The 16092-nt window shown below is 34.1% G+C and overlaps 1 protein-coding gene across 2 annotated transcripts in view; it reads right to left on the reverse strand.

The window, feature by feature from the left end:
* Window positions 1-16092, reverse strand: part of LOC120325631 (histone-lysine N-methyltransferase 2A-like) — a 49870-nt gene that overhangs the window by 13810 nt on the left and 19968 nt on the right. For both annotated transcript variants that reach the window (XM_078111478.1, XM_039391699.2), the window contains exons 27-39: window positions 15970-16086; window positions 15248-15540; window positions 14465-14569; window positions 13631-13887; window positions 12735-12873; window positions 12128-12275; window positions 10563-10727; window positions 9843-9985; window positions 9017-9260; window positions 8490-8627; window positions 3633-3791; window positions 2690-2886; window positions 476-651 (exon numbers count right to left, since the gene is read on the reverse strand). In XM_078111478.1, coding sequence (XP_077967604.1) covers window positions 476-651; window positions 2690-2886; window positions 3633-3791; window positions 8490-8627; window positions 9017-9260; window positions 9843-9985; window positions 10563-10727; window positions 12128-12275; window positions 12735-12873; window positions 13631-13887; window positions 14465-14569; window positions 15248-15540; window positions 15970-16086 — 2281 coding nt within the window. The remainder of the gene's footprint in view (window positions 1-475; window positions 652-2689; window positions 2887-3632; window positions 3792-8489; window positions 8628-9016; window positions 9261-9842; window positions 9986-10562; window positions 10728-12127; window positions 12276-12734; window positions 12874-13630; window positions 13888-14464; window positions 14570-15247; window positions 15541-15969; window positions 16087-16092) is intronic.

Genomic DNA, 16092 nt, shown 5'->3' on the forward strand with positions numbered 1-16092 from the left:
TAAGAGAATTTGCTTAAATAGAAATCACATTCACTTACCCTCAAGTAAAGGGATCTTATCTGTGAGCAAAATTAAAAGTGAAATTATGGTGGCATAACATGTACCAGTAAATGTCGGTTGCCGTAAGATTTGAAATATTTCAAGTCATATGATGAGTAAAACAGTTGTGTGTAGTGAATACCACATAAACCTTTTCCATGATAATTTCTTTCTATAGGCAATGACAGTACACAAATGATGGTGTGAGCTTGAACACAGCATGAATATTCACAATCCATAATAAATAATGAAAATGTAGATTACAATCTTCATTAAAGTCCGGTCTCGTTTGCTTGATATCAAAATTTTTTTTTATTGTAACACAAATTATCCCGAACCCAATGTTATCTAAACATTTCATTATTCCTAATAAAATATATAACAGAAAATGTAATGGAAACAATTGTGAAAAAGCACATTAGTCGTATATATTTACCATCTTGGGCATGTGAAATTGTTCGATTACCATGGCTTTCAACTTTTCCACTACTTGCAGATCCAAAACCACCAATGACAGCTGGACCATCATAAGGTGATTTTTGTTCCGTTACAGTTATGGTGTATCTCACACGATGTCCAGCATGTACAGTGCTCCAAAACATACGAGTCATTCTATGTAAAGACATGCAAAAAATATTGTCAATTGGATAGACTAAGAGAATAAAGACTCTTTATATTGGACAAACTTCAAATGAGGTTTTAAACAAAAAAACATAGAGGAAAATGCATGGGCAATTCCACTTTGTGACAAAAAAGGGATTTCAAAAGTTACATGCTCCTTTTTTTATTGTCATTATACATTTCAATAGATTGCAACTAATTCTAACAAATACTTTGTCTGAATAGCTAATTTCTCGTTCATAGTATTAGCATGAATAACGATGAGAGTGGCGAGCAGTGCTCAAACATATGGGCACAAAAGCCAAAACGAAGTACTATGGGTATGAAATCTCTCACAGTAAACTAACGTGACTAGGCTTGCACGTAATTGACAAAAATTAATTCCGTAATTACGGCCAAATCGATTACGTAATGACCCCGTAATTGCGATATTTTTTTCACACATTTAAACCTATCATAACAACCAATTTAATCCACTTCTATTCCGAATGGGACATCGAAGCTTGGTTTTTATATTCCCGGCAGTGCTACACGCAGGCGACAGATGTTAAAGACAAATATCAAGGAGTGAATTCAAAATAATTTTATTCTGATTTTCATCTTTTGTATTAGCTTTGATTTTTTTTATCCACTTTATCACCAAATTTTATGCGATCAATTTTATCATTACCAACACTGGTAATATATTTAAGAAACGATAGTTCACTTTTTTAAAATCGTATTAACGTATTAATACGACTTTCGTATTAAATAAAAATTCAGGGTTGCTAATTTATTAATCAACTACAAGCGTATTCTCTCGTTTGATTATACATTCGCTTGCCTCGCGACGAAGACTTGTTATTTCACCGTTTTTTACAATATCCGACTTTACTACTTAGTTAGCATTTTATAATAATTATTGATGCCAACTTATTGACGATATTCCGAATTCTATGCTTCATTTTACATTAAATCATTTCGCGGCCTGTAAGTTATAACATTATTTGCGATAAATTTAGATCAAATATTAATTATTTGCGCATTATTTACAATACCGTACTTATATGACATGCCTTCTCTGAAAATACAAAGTTATATCGCAAAACAATGCATTTTGTGACATTTATTTTGCACTCATGAAAATATTAATTTATTTTTCTAACTCAAGTCGACAATCCTATTTGCCAAGATTGACACAAGTTTGGTCGAGTGCCGGTGGTATTCGAGTCGACAATAAATCGAAATAAGTTGCCGCATTTGGTAAAGACAGGTAATCATGTTTGGCCGACATATTGCGAGGCATTGTGAAAAACATATTGAGCAATGCCAAATCGGAAACAGAACATCAAGATTTTGTAATGGAAAATGGATCTCGCGCAAAATAAACACGGGAAATCCCGTCGTATTGTTGTTTCTCTGCCGTCTCAATCGCTTTACCGATGCCGAAAATACTAAGTTGGGTTGGTTCATTACGCAATTTCTCTTCCGTCTTTATATTGATGTTTGATAAGCGCGACATTAATTATCACGGCATTTACAAATAGACCATGTTTTATAAGTTGATCTCTTACATTCTTTAGTCATTTCACCCGAAGAAGTTGAAACCAGGTGTGTTGACGTCCATCGGTCTCAACACAAGTCTATTCCTTATCTACGGTTAATATGTACATTGGCCATCCTAGATAAGTTGATAATAGGTTAGTAAATGACGCGTTATGCCTTCCCCATCTGCCTAACAAGAGAGAGAAAAACGGCTGCGAATACCGGAACTCTAACTTCTTTTACTTAAACTTTAATTTTTTACAATCGACGGAATTGACTGCTCTGGAGAGAGCTCGTTTCAATCGCGAAAGCGCTCGACCAATAATTACGACTTTACGTAATTCATAACTTCGCTTCCGTAACTCGAAATAATTCCGTAATTCCGTAAATCCGTAAATTACGTGCAAGCCTAAACGTGACTATCCTGATTTTTGAAGACGTCATGGCACACAAAAATCATTATAATAAAACGAGGTACATATTATGTCCAGTAATATCAGCCTACCTGAAATGCACTGGTATCAGATAATCCTTACTATCTGACGAAGGTGATAAACGACCAAGTTGATGAATTATTGCAGAACCGAGTAGTATAGTGATGTCCTGTGACATCATGCCACGCTGCCATCTTTTATTCGGCCGCATTTCATCATTGTCAACAACAACACGTCTTGCAACCTCAAATCTTTCCTCTGGTACTATCTTTGAAAATTAAGAAATATTGTGGTTATTATTAATGTCTTCAATCACTCTCCTCTTCGAATACAAATTGTTTTTATAATAAGTTAATTGAGCAAAACGGTAAATTGTGAGTACTTTCATGGCTGTGGAGTTTTGTGTTTGGTATGTTTTCATTGGAGTCTTGCGTCAGATCCAGAGTTGTATTTTTAAACTCTGGAGTCAGATATCAAATTTTCTGATTACCTGTATTCAACAATTAAAATTTCAGACTCAAAATGATGATATTTGAAGTTAAAAATTTCAACAAAAACGAAAAAAGGTCCTAGTTGACTTAGCGCTCCTTACTAGTCTTAAAGAAATTTGATTTCCTCAAGTGGTTGAGAGCCAGGATCGAAATCAAAATTTCTGTTTAACTCTAGGTTAGAGTCGCAACTTGAAGTCTGTAGTGAATTGTGAATTTTCCCAATTTCAAATTGCAGGCTCTACTATTTTTCCCTTAGCATAATCATACTTTTATGAATATGCCATATATGGCTATAAAATGAAATTGTCTTGCAGCAAGACACTTTTCGTGACTAGAGTTGAATAGAGCTGGAATCGTATAGCTTGTAGAGCAATTGAAACACAAAAACTGAATACAAAATTATAGTTTCATCTGTTTATAAAATAGTCGGTAATCTCATTGGTAAACATTTGCATAGATATTCCATAAAAAAGGGAAATACTAAAAATCTTCGAATTAGAGATGAATAAACATTTAAACTCACCTCTCCATCAACATTTCGTACGTGTCGAGCACAGAATACTTTCTTATCTTCTTGAAACGTACATTGAGCGAGTTTTGCACATGAAAAGTGAAAATTTTGTGGACAATCACGAGTATTGCATCCAACAGTTGCCCCTGGTAACTTGCAAAATTCACATTTCTGAAAAAAAAGTAATGAAAAGTTTAAAACAGTAAATCTTTATAATCCATTTTAATTAAGGCTCTCTCACTCCGTAATACCTTTTCATTAATGAAAAAATCTAATTTTGTTTTTAATGGGTTTTCATCAGCTATTTTATTTGCCACATTAACTAATAATAAAAGGCACAGCCCCTCACATATAAGTGAACAATGTTATCGGATGAGTGTTATAGCCTATCGCAGGGCTTCGCAAACTCCCAGTGCTAAACAGTTGTTCACTCTTATTAATCAAACTGCAGCATTTTATGCGGAACCAAATTATCAGAAAAAAACTCCTGGCCTACCCACACGAAAAACTATGCTAAATCAAAACATATAGTACTTTTATTTTTATACCACTGAATGCATTAGAATCTGCTCAAAATTTGAGGTATAATTTGAGGTGACCCAGTCATGGGTCATGACATTTGTGTTGAGAAACACTGGCCTACGGTAATATTACCCAGTGGAAGCTTTTGCCAGTTGGAGTCAGAGGTTCAGTTTTGATAACTGTGGTTTTCAAATTGAATGTACCTCATAATATTATTTATTTTTTACAACCGCGAATAGAATCAGATTGCAGAGAAGAGACAAAGATTATATATATAATATTTACAAAGAATGAATATTATAGATCCTTTTTCCTGAGACTGTCATTTTGTAATCCTAAATACATATCCGATCAAATTGTCAAGAAAGATCTTCCTGCATAACTACATAGTCATTATATAGCTTTCAGAACAATACCCAGTCATTATAACCCAAACATACTCCAAGAGATTATAGATTTCATACAATTGATCCTAGAAATATTGAAATCCAAATACACCAGAATATATAAGGTTGTTATATTAGAGTTGAATCAGTTGGAAAAATCAATGACAGAACAATTGTATGGTTTTTGCAAAAGACACAGTTATACCAATATATTTTGTAGTCATGACTTTGTCAAAATAAATTTTAAAAAGTGGTCACCCTCTCTGGGAGGAATCCCTCAATATGATGAACTCACTTGTTTAAGAGTGGAAATTTTACTTCATACAGAGAAACAGAGTATGGTATTATGAATAATCTTTACTAATATAGAAATACTCTAATACTTATTTATGCACGGATTATAAACTATTGAAACTTTACAAAAGCCACGGAGTTAAACTACTCGTTTATGATCAGATTTACATAATTATCCGGGAGAGAGTAAAGCCAATAGGATGGCCTAATCATATGGCTTTCCACCAGTGGTTCGTCATATAATTATGCTGTCTTAACGACTTTCCGCTCCCCTTTTTCCTCCTCATGATTAGCTAGAAGAGTTTTTATATATACATGAGAGTTTTAAAATAGGCGAATAAGGAAGAAATGTAGCACAAGAGGTTGGGCAATTGTTTACGCAAATTTTCTTCTTAATATGTTATTTTTTCATTAGGTTCACTAAGTATAACAAGCCTTATATTTTACATGCATTGAACAGAAGAATTCAAAATGAACTTCAATAACTCCAACATTACTACTCCAGAAATGGCACAACCTATGGAGAAGACATATTATGTTTTGAAAATAGTTGTGTATTCCATATATACAGCTATTTTATTCTACATAATGGTCTGTTATATCAAGAGAGAGCTGATTCATAAACATGATGGAAACGAAAACATGGAAACTGTAAATCTGATGAGAGTGACCATGATCATGATGATAGTTATTGCAATTATCAGTTGTTTGTATGCAAATACGATGGAATCTCTATACTTCTTGAGATTACCGGTCCATTGTGACATCACTATGCGCATTCATGGATTCATAACGGCTTCGCAATCATCAACAGTTTTTATGTTATATTGGCTTCGTCAAAGAGTATTGTATAAAAACCCAGCCATATCACATCTAACAAATACTTGTACTAGGTTTATCAGCATAGCATCTTTGCTGATTATGATTTTGCTCATCGTCGGAGTGATTATAATGTTCTTTACATTAAGAAATTACGAACTAATCAACTACAAGTGTGAGACCATAGCCAGAAATGGAACCAAGTACAATATTCCCATGATGGCAGCATTTGGGTTTACTGTTCTGGCTCAAGCGGGGCTTTTGAGTCTATTTATTCATCCTTTATATAAGCACACGTCGAATCAGCAAGCAAGACATAACAAGGATATTACTCGCAATCTTCAGCGTGCAGCTATTGCTGCTTTTACCTTCGTGTTGTTGGGCATCATTTCTACGGCAATAAAAAAACTGGTAAATGATGATATAGCTGATATATTATCTAAAACAAACATGTTATTGAAGGTTGTAGTTGCTGTTCTATCATTCCCAGATTGGAAAAAAACTATGACGGTTTTCTGCCCATCTCGGTTTATGCCGATAGATGCATCTGTACATACCAAGGAGGGTAAAAAGTCAACAAGTGAAAGCTCCTCAATATAATCAGCACAATACACTCAGCTCTTTCTCACAATCTGGGAGTCCCACACAGACTATAGCATGATAGAATACAGCTCTGTACATGTAATATTTCTACTACGAGTCTCTGCATTGTATTTTTTTTAATATTTTGGTGCAAAACATAAGTGTACATATAAATATATATAATGTAATAATTTCAAAATCTTGTTCATTGTATATTAGGTAATCCCAAAGTATGTGATCCAAGATGGCAGACACCGGAACGTAGTATGTGTACCAGGTTAGGGTTAGGCCATAATTTCAGGTACAAATACTACAGGAGTTACTTGGTCGGTCACCGAACATGTGATAGAACTAAAATAAGAAAACGTGGAACATAATTATGGACTGACCCTCGACTGGTACACAAACTCTGTTCCGATGTTCGCCATCTTAATTCACATGCTTCGAGAGCGACATGTATTATATAAACGTATTGATATATACAAATTGTTACAGCCTTCACAATATGAATAAAAGCTATTTATAATTTTTACTCTAAGTGCATAAGAATGAAATAAATCAGAGATTGGCCTACAGCAACAGCTTGAGACGGGTAGGATTTCCATATTTAACCCATGGGATAGCAAAGTCATTAAGACGGTTCAATCATCCCGTTACCAGTCCATGCCACATACAGGAATAGCTAAGTATTTGTTTGAGATGCATAGATTTAATATTAATAATAGAAGACGCAACATCGCCAGCGGTTATATGAACAATCCTACGGCGGCGAGGATTCCAGAGATCCTCTTTTACATAATTATTCCACATAAAATTTGAACCCACGTAGGGTAATCGGAGTTGGGGTGGGGAGCTAATTCATAACGCTAAGCAAGATGCGCCCCGCACCACCAAGACCATATCATAACATAATGCCAAAATATGCCAACAACTATGAATAACACAATTGTGTATAATATCACAATTGATAGAGCTAGGCATGAACATCAAACCTAAAATCAATAAATTGTAATAAAACAATATTACGTAATACACATATCGCACGTTCTGCATGAAAATGTCTATTCTAAAGAAAAAAAATTTTCCAGAGTTCACAGAAGAATTTGATAAAAGAGTAAATACAGGTTTCAGTTGCTCAGATGAAAAAATAAATTAGCTGCTTCAATTTATTCTAATAATCCTTAATACGGGGAACAATTATACACGGATATTGAATATTCGTAACAACTAGTCTCAACGTTCAATTAAAATCCAAAACATTCAATGATTTCAAAACAAAAAAAACATCTTGATTTGTTTATTGCAGCCTTTAATTTTCTCTACAATAGAACTTACAATAATCCTATCCTCTTAAAACTATTCATCTAACTCATAGTACAATTATAGTTTGTCATAAGCAGGATATAGAGAAGCATTAATTGCTTGTACAATTTGAAAGTATACATGTGAGCTTTAATTAGATTACAATTCAATCTGTCACAATAGAAATTATAAAATCTTTCAAAATAAAGAATAGTAATTTTCAGTAATTAGGAAGGGAATTTATTGATGAGATGATGACCATATATTGTTTTGGCCCTAACAGATGTATTAAATGAAGTAAAAATACTTGAATAATTACTGATTAAAAACAACAAACTGGGTTGGGTTAGATATATTAAGAACTGACTTCATAACAACAATTGAAATAGCAATCCTATTATAAAACAGCATGAAAGGAATGAAAGGTTAGTAAACGACAACTCAGCAAAAAATCGCAAAATAATTCCGAAATTTCGTAAATTTCTCAGAAACAATTTTCATCCATTTTCCAAACCCTTTAGAAAAGTGCATGATAACATCCTATTTGCCCATTTGTTCAATACAAGATATCAACATACACTGTGCAATACACAGCTCATATGATATGTTAATTTTCTATTAATCAGTTAGAATATTAGTTCCCAACCTTTTTTGTTAAAATCCTGCTGTTTGCCTATATTACAACTCTTTTTTGCCATCAATATGCAGGAAATGTATTTTATTTATTAACCCCTTTAATAATAGATCCTTAGCCAGTGTTATGCTCAAGTCACATTTCCAAGTTTGTACAGTTTATGTGGTATATTGTGTGCATAAATGAGTGTTTAGTGCTAATAATAAAGAACTGGAGAATATTATTATACTACAGCAATTATAACACAAAATTCCCATCAAAGAACGGCAAAATTCTTTCCCAGTGGGGAAATGGGAGTTAGACCATGAGAGTGAAATAAAAACCACATACCATCATTTTCCCTCTTGAAACTGCCGAATACACATTCTGTAATGATCCATCATGTCTCTCGAAAACTTCAGCCGACCATAAAGCGCAATTGACATGAACCCATTCATCTTGTCCACAGTAAAGAAGTCGACCTGCATTCTGTAAACAAAGTCAGAAAATAAGTTGTTCATTAAGTAGAGAATTTCTTAATCTCAAGGGGCTTGTTACCAACTTCCATAACATTTCTTCCAACAAAGGTATGTTCAAACAGAAATATACTCGTCTAAGGCTCTTGAACCACTAAAGATAGATATTTTCACCCTTCTTATATTAAATGAATACAAATTTTCAATCATGTCAATTTTTCCAAGCAAAAGATACCAGTTTAGAGAGACCAATAAAAATCTACATCTATGGCTAGGTTCAGTTCTAGAATACGACATAATTGAAAAAGTCGATATAAAAAAAAGTCAAATCCGTCAATAGTTTCAAAAAAGTGCAAGACAAAAAAAGATTAAGAATCAGTGAAATCAATAAAAGCAACTTACAGTAGGATGATCATCTCCATATTTTCCACAAAACAAGCATTGACGCATATCTTCATATTGTTTTTGAGGAGATTGCGCCCAGATCACAGTTCCTATGTTTTCAGATTTCGTTGGTGAATCGTTAACAAGTGGATTTTTCATCGGAGTATCCGGGCCACCTAGTACTAAATCAATGTCTCTATCTTGCCATTGTGCATAGTTATGATCATTGTGGGGAGGCAATGTTGCATGTGGAAGCAAATCTCTGAAAACAATACAAAAGTGGCTGATAAGACGTCAGACTCAGCTATGTCACCATCGCTGCTCACACGGTTCTAATGACCTGACCCAGCGTACCCACCCCCTTACCCAGGGTATAATAAAATGGGCAGGCAATGCTGAATAGAAACAATCTCGGTGCTTCCAATAAATAGTGGCCTCCAACAATTATAACAATTTTTGTATTTGAATAAATTCTATTGTGGAACATATTCTGAAATGGCCATTGCCTATTCCATGAGCTTAGGTATTTTGTTTCAGGTACAATTATAATCCACAAATAACATTTTCTGCAGATTTATATTTCAGTGTTGAGTAAAAATTCCTACACCCCAGGTCAAGTCACTGGTAATTTAAGTCTGAATCATTCAATCAAAACTCACTAGAGTTGGTAGATGAGTTCTAGTCATTTCATTTACATAACTGAGATCACTTGGAGTTTTTGATGAATGCGACTCTAGTCCAACTTGAGATAGATCAATAACCTCATTATCCCCAACAATACTTTATTTCTGCTCTGTGTTCAAGTAATTCCAACTCTCACCCACAGTAAAACCAAAGAACTTACTCTGGCACATCACTTGAATCACGGACTCTTCCTGTTTCGACATCAAACCATGGAAATACATTATGCATTTCTTGAATGAAAGCACCTCGTGCTCCAACATTATATCTTTTCCGCTTCCATTTTTTGCTTGAAGCATCATTCACCTGGGAAAGTTGGAAGAAAAACTATTTAGAAACCGTTTTGAACCGGAAATGTACCTACAGATTGTTTGGTACGCCCGAAGTATGTGAACCAAGATGGCGGACACCGGAACGTAGTATGTATACCAGGTTAGGGTTAGGCCATAAGTTCAGTTACAAATACTTCAGGAGCCACTTGGCTAGTCCCCGAACTCGTAATAGAACTAAAATAAGGAAAAATTGGAATAAAATTATGGCCTGACTTTAGCCTGGTACACATACTACGATCCGGTGTCGGCCATCTTGTTTCAGATACTTCGGGAGTACCGATTGTTTGGCTAAATTATTGTTGGGAAAAAAGTTAGTGTTGGGAAAAAAATCACTTTCATCCAAGAATAATATGAAGCAAAAATGGAGAAGAGAGGAATTATTCTAAATAGTAAGTTGTTGACAACAGATTAATGATGAAAAAAACCATGGCTATTCTACCAGTTACATCCCAAGTCTCATTACATCCAAGGTCTGACATGAGATTGAGTTGCTAAATCAATTGAATTCCTCCTCGGTTGGTAAACGTCAATTCTAAAGAAAATATTCGCACCTGCTGTTCTGTATCCATGATATCTTCATTGTGAACAGTGTTGAGAATAAAACAAACATCAGATGAAAAATGTGCAACAGAATTGTAACGACGATTATGTACAGCAAATCTCACAGTGAATAAATCGACAGGACGACTCTCATCTTCAGTATCATGCACCGCTGACTGGAAGCATAAATAAGAATTATTCAAAGAAAAAATGATATTTTGAATAAGCAAAGTGATAGAAAAAGACAAGGGTATAAAACGGGGGGTTAGCAACCTTTTGTCGCTCGCGGGCCAAAATTAAAGGTTGAAAGTCATTGGCGGGCCGCACATATTTTTAGAAAGTTAAAAATCGAACATTCTATCACAGATCAGAAGTTAAATTTTAAGCAGCACGCGAAGACTGACCATTTCAATATTTTTTGCGCCATTAAACCATTTGCACTTAGTATCAACTTTTCTGCGTTTTGTTGCCATTTGTCTAAATTATATTTAAATTATAGGCTCATCAAACGAGTAATTGTGAATTATATACTCGTTATGTATAATATAATTTAGTCTACACGTAAATTCTTTTGCATAAAGGAACATAATCGACAAAACAGCTATAATTTGTTACTATAATTCAGTGAAGCGTCGCGGGCCGGATTATATTGCTCCGCGGGCCGCAGGTTGCCGACCCCTGGTATAAAACGTCATATCAGGACTATGGAGCCGATAGCAGACTTAGCAGAAATTAGGAATTTTTTGGTGTATGTCAGAGTAGAAATTTCAAACAAACTCCTAATTTTTTGACAAAAACCTTTTTTTGACAAAGACATTAAATTAAGATGACTAAGCATTCTCAAGAGACACGCGAAGAGGGTTGCATACACCCAAAGTTTCTCATTATTGAAAACTGGTGTCAAAGTTGAAATTACCCCAATCTCGTGCTGGGAGTCCAAATAGAAGTCATAATGTTCGAATACCAAAAGGCCCAAAGTTTGGACTATGGTGAAAATTTTCACTGACTGCACGTTCAGCCCTTCATTTTATATATGATAACAAAACAGAAATATGTCCTCAATAACTTCATCATGAGATATAATTTGATAAAGATAAAAATATCATAACTAAAAGTATTAGATTATTGTTTTCAAACAGAATATTGAAATTCCCTTAACATATTTCAAAATTCTACATTCCAGGTGAAATGGCATATTTTGTACATGAAAGTAAAAAATTTAAAATGAATTAAATATTTTGAGAAAGTCACATTATGAACTCTCCAAATATTGAAGAAAATTTTTTTATATATATTCAATATATATTTTTGCGAATATGCCAATAGACAGGGTGTTCGTAAACTCCCAAAACAATTACAATTTTGTTAATTTAATTATGAAAATAGTTTTCAATATATCTTAACCAGGAATGATTAATTTTTATCAGTGTTGAACTTTTCACTTCATTTAATACATCTCTAGGGGTTAACATACTATATATACAGTAGCGATATATTTTCTTGGCTATTTTAAAAAAACTTTAAGATTTCATAGTCATGAAGTATATTCTTTCCCTGTCCCAATTATTGATCATACCTTTTTAAGAATGCAAGCAGCATCCTTGCTATGAAACAGAGCCATCATAACGTTTTCAATTCCAGATTGAATTTCTCCTTCAATTCTCTTTTTCCAAGATGGCGGAGGAAGTTTGCATAGGAGACATCGCATCTTATCACCTTCCAAACTAAACAAGACGTTTTCAATATGTTAGTGGGCGAAATCTTACGAAAAATATCCAAATACATCGTATATAACTTATCAAAAAATAATTAAGAAATTGTAGCTTACTACTTGATTTTTTTTTTATTTAATGCACCTACATGTATGCAAGGTTCCCAAGAATTCATTTTTAAACAAAGTCAAATTTGAATATTGGATTAGTAATTTGGAGTATAGGAGTTTTGTCTGCGTCACAGGTAAAGGAAACACCCATTAAATTAATTTAGAATAATTTTTTCAAGTTTCTCAAAAATAATTAGAAATTAAAATCAGATTTTGTAGCTGGAATGTCAACATGTAATACTAACCTTCCTGCACAAACAAAAACAAACATTCAAATATTATTAGAACCATTCTCGATTTCTGATTATTATTAAGATCACTATTCATATCAGCATCGATTCAAGTACAAATACATTCAAACCTATCATTCCCACTGTCATCAGTCAAGACATTATCACTGAGGCTCAATTCCAACTCAACTTTATTTTTTCTTCCATCACAATCTGGACAAGTATACTGGACATCGTCAGGTAGATGTGAGAGGAGAGTGTACATTTCAACTGAAATTTTTAAGGTGGACAATTAGTATTTAAACTGCCACACATCAACTGATATAACCTATGAACCAAGTGTTATGAACGATTTGATGTAAGAGCTATCTTGAGAAAAGCAAGTAAAATTATATAAGACTAACATAATCTTCTTCCACACAATTGCAAGCGACTCATTTTTTTATTAGATTATATCTTGATTGAAGAAGTTAGACTATGATATAACGAAAGCTCACAAATATAAAGTACTTTCTATTTTGTGGAAATAGCTTGTGTATTCTTATTTAATATTATCTCATTCAAGCATCCTCGTTGCGATGACCGCATACTATGGATCTGAAGTGGGGAATAAAGAAGAAGAAAAGACTTGCAGTTCAATAAACAATACCGTAGTACTCTCTAATCTAAACTACCCATATACAAGAATTGCATGTCATACAAAAAAAAGCATATTTGCAGACTTTTAAAATTAGCACAATCTCCTAATAAATATCAATGTTAAAACATTATCGTCATTATGTTCAAAACTGTGGAATATGCATTAGTTAGACTCCAATGAAGTGATAACCACAATGCATATACACATATCCCAATTTTCACACTTGAATAAGTGAGATACTCGAACAATTTAACTAGTCTGAAATCTGAATTATGAGCAACTAAACAATTGAAATCTCAGGTTATGTTATATAAATTATCAAGCTGAATAAGTAAAATAAAACACAATTTCTGTTTTTCAAAAGATCGAACAATAAAATCCACTAACTTGTCAAACTTTCACATCTAGAATGAACCCATCGTTTACAAGTTCCACATTGAATCATTCTTGTTTCGTAATCTTCATCACGATAACATCTTCTACATATCGGACAAAAATTTCCTTTATCGAACAAATCACCGCAACGTTGACATAGTTGAAAATCGTGAGTCCATTTCGATCCAGGGCGTCTACCGGGTCTTGATGCCCCACAACTTCGGCAACGTACGCATCGCATACAAACCCAAACTCGATTTTTAGATGGCCTGAGAACAAAAAGGTTTTGAAAGAAAGCGCAATTCAAAATTTTCGTCTGAATCAATTTAAAATATGTACCATTCGATTCGAAATGTGCAGCCCTAGTTACAAAAAGGAAGAAAAATAGATAGTTGTTACTTTCTTAGTTAGTTTTCATTTTATTCCTGAAATTTTGATACAAATCAAATAACTCGTGATAATTGTTATCCGAGGAGTTTTAGTTAGAGATCAATACCTTCAAATTGCGTCGTTAAATATTTTAAATTAAAATAATGGACTGATGGGTATAAACTTGTAAGTGCTAACTCATAAAAAAGAGAGAATATTTCTTGGCTCAAGGGTTGAAAAACATTCATTACCAACCTTTGTAAACGAATTTGTGAGAATATGACCAAATGGGAGAAAAAAATATTGAAACAAATTTAGCCAAAAGGAAGTAATCAACGTTTTTTATTGCTCATGTACGAAATATTCTCTAGCTATTTTAAGCGAACACTGTTTCTTAGGGATGAAATTGGGCAAAAGAATCACAATAAAATAGCAAGGATTTTTGTGTATAAGATTGCAATAATAATGACGACTTACTTAGTAGGATAACTTGGTCCTAAACATTGACTGTGATATGTTTTGTTACATCTTTTGCATTCAAGTAAGTCATTTGGTCTGCCGCACACATTGCAAGATTTACACCTGTTAGAAATAAAGGAAGTTGTAAGGATAAGCACAGCCACTTATCCAATTACCAGTTCATGTCAGGTAAGGGATGATTTAACGTGCTATTTGTTTCATATACATGGACATGATGGTATGACCAACCGACTTGACAGAGTCATGACCAAACTACGGTTACATGGACCACCTTACGACGACGTCGGATTCCAGTGATGTTCTTACATGTGATTATTCCCAACAACATTTACTCTGCAAACAAGAGAAGGGAAATCCGAGATGCGATGGCAGGTGTGTTCTTAATGCTTAGCATGATATGTCAACTGCCAAAGGAGCCAAAACATGGTTAGTAAAAACCATATTAGAGCTAGCGTTGTATTGTATGGAATGCTTTATGTTAGCAATCATCTGAGCATCTTTATCAAATAAAGCCATCTATCACTCAATGGTATTCAACTTGCATCTATCTAGCAGAAGGAATGAGGACTGAAGCATGAAGCTATAGTGAAACAAACATGTTTTAAGGGTGGAATACTTTTTGATTTTCGAACTGCATTGACAAACAAGTGATTGAATCACGAAGAATAAAAACGATCAAAAAAGTAGACGGTGTAGTGGGGTAGTTATTTACATATTGTAGTCCGTTTATGAACTTCTAATCTGAACAAATAAAATGACTACGAAAAAACTTTAACAAACCTTTTACAAATCCAAATTCCTCTTTTGGCATCATTGATAGCACCTTGTTGTTCATGATCATCAAGACAAAAGGAATGGAATGGTTCACAGCATGAAACACAGAATATAAACAAAGGTATAGGTGTCATAAGATCAGAACAAGCACTGGAATCAGAAGTTGAAGAAATTCTCCGCAGAGGTCTGGTCTTTCCGACGGATCCACACAAGAAACAAACAATTTTAGTAGAAGGGGTTCTTGATGTTATAATACTAACTCCTCCCATGTTCCATAAGTCTTCCAGTTCATATCTCTCCTGAAATTAATTAATTTTAACAGAATGAGCAAAATGGAAATGTTTACAAAGTGGATATTTACAACTAATTGGTGTTGGGCAGACGTTCGTGAGTCAAGTCTGTTATGGGCTAATTAATTCAGTATTCAAGGTATATGAATATGACCGGTGGAGGAAGTCGTAACTGGCCAGTGGTTACCAAACCCCCCTACGATGGTTAAGACTCTCTCATATAAACCACCCTACAATCAGGCACGCAGCCATGATTTCCACATAATTGTCTATTTGGGATTTGATCCAGCAAACCCGTACAAAGTATTTTTTCAGAAAGGTGATGGAAAGCATCTTCCTAATGCTTGTTGACATGGCGTACCAACCTAACAGCTAAATCCAATGAAAGAGATCCGTAAAAAGGCATTCACAGACGAGAATCCTAAAACAATAAATCACCTTCCACTCATCTATTTTAACAATAGAAGCAAGTTGTTGTTGGTCCCTTTCGTGCAACTCCTGTTGCAATCGATGTCTAGAATCTGGTGACAATATGATTCCACTTGTAACAGATTTCTGCAA

The sequence above is a fragment of the Styela clava genome, chromosome 4 (assembly GCF_964204865.1).
Source record: "Styela clava chromosome 4, kaStyClav1.hap1.2, whole genome shotgun sequence".
Lineage (NCBI taxonomy): Eukaryota > Metazoa > Chordata > Ascidiacea > Stolidobranchia > Styelidae > Styela > Styela clava.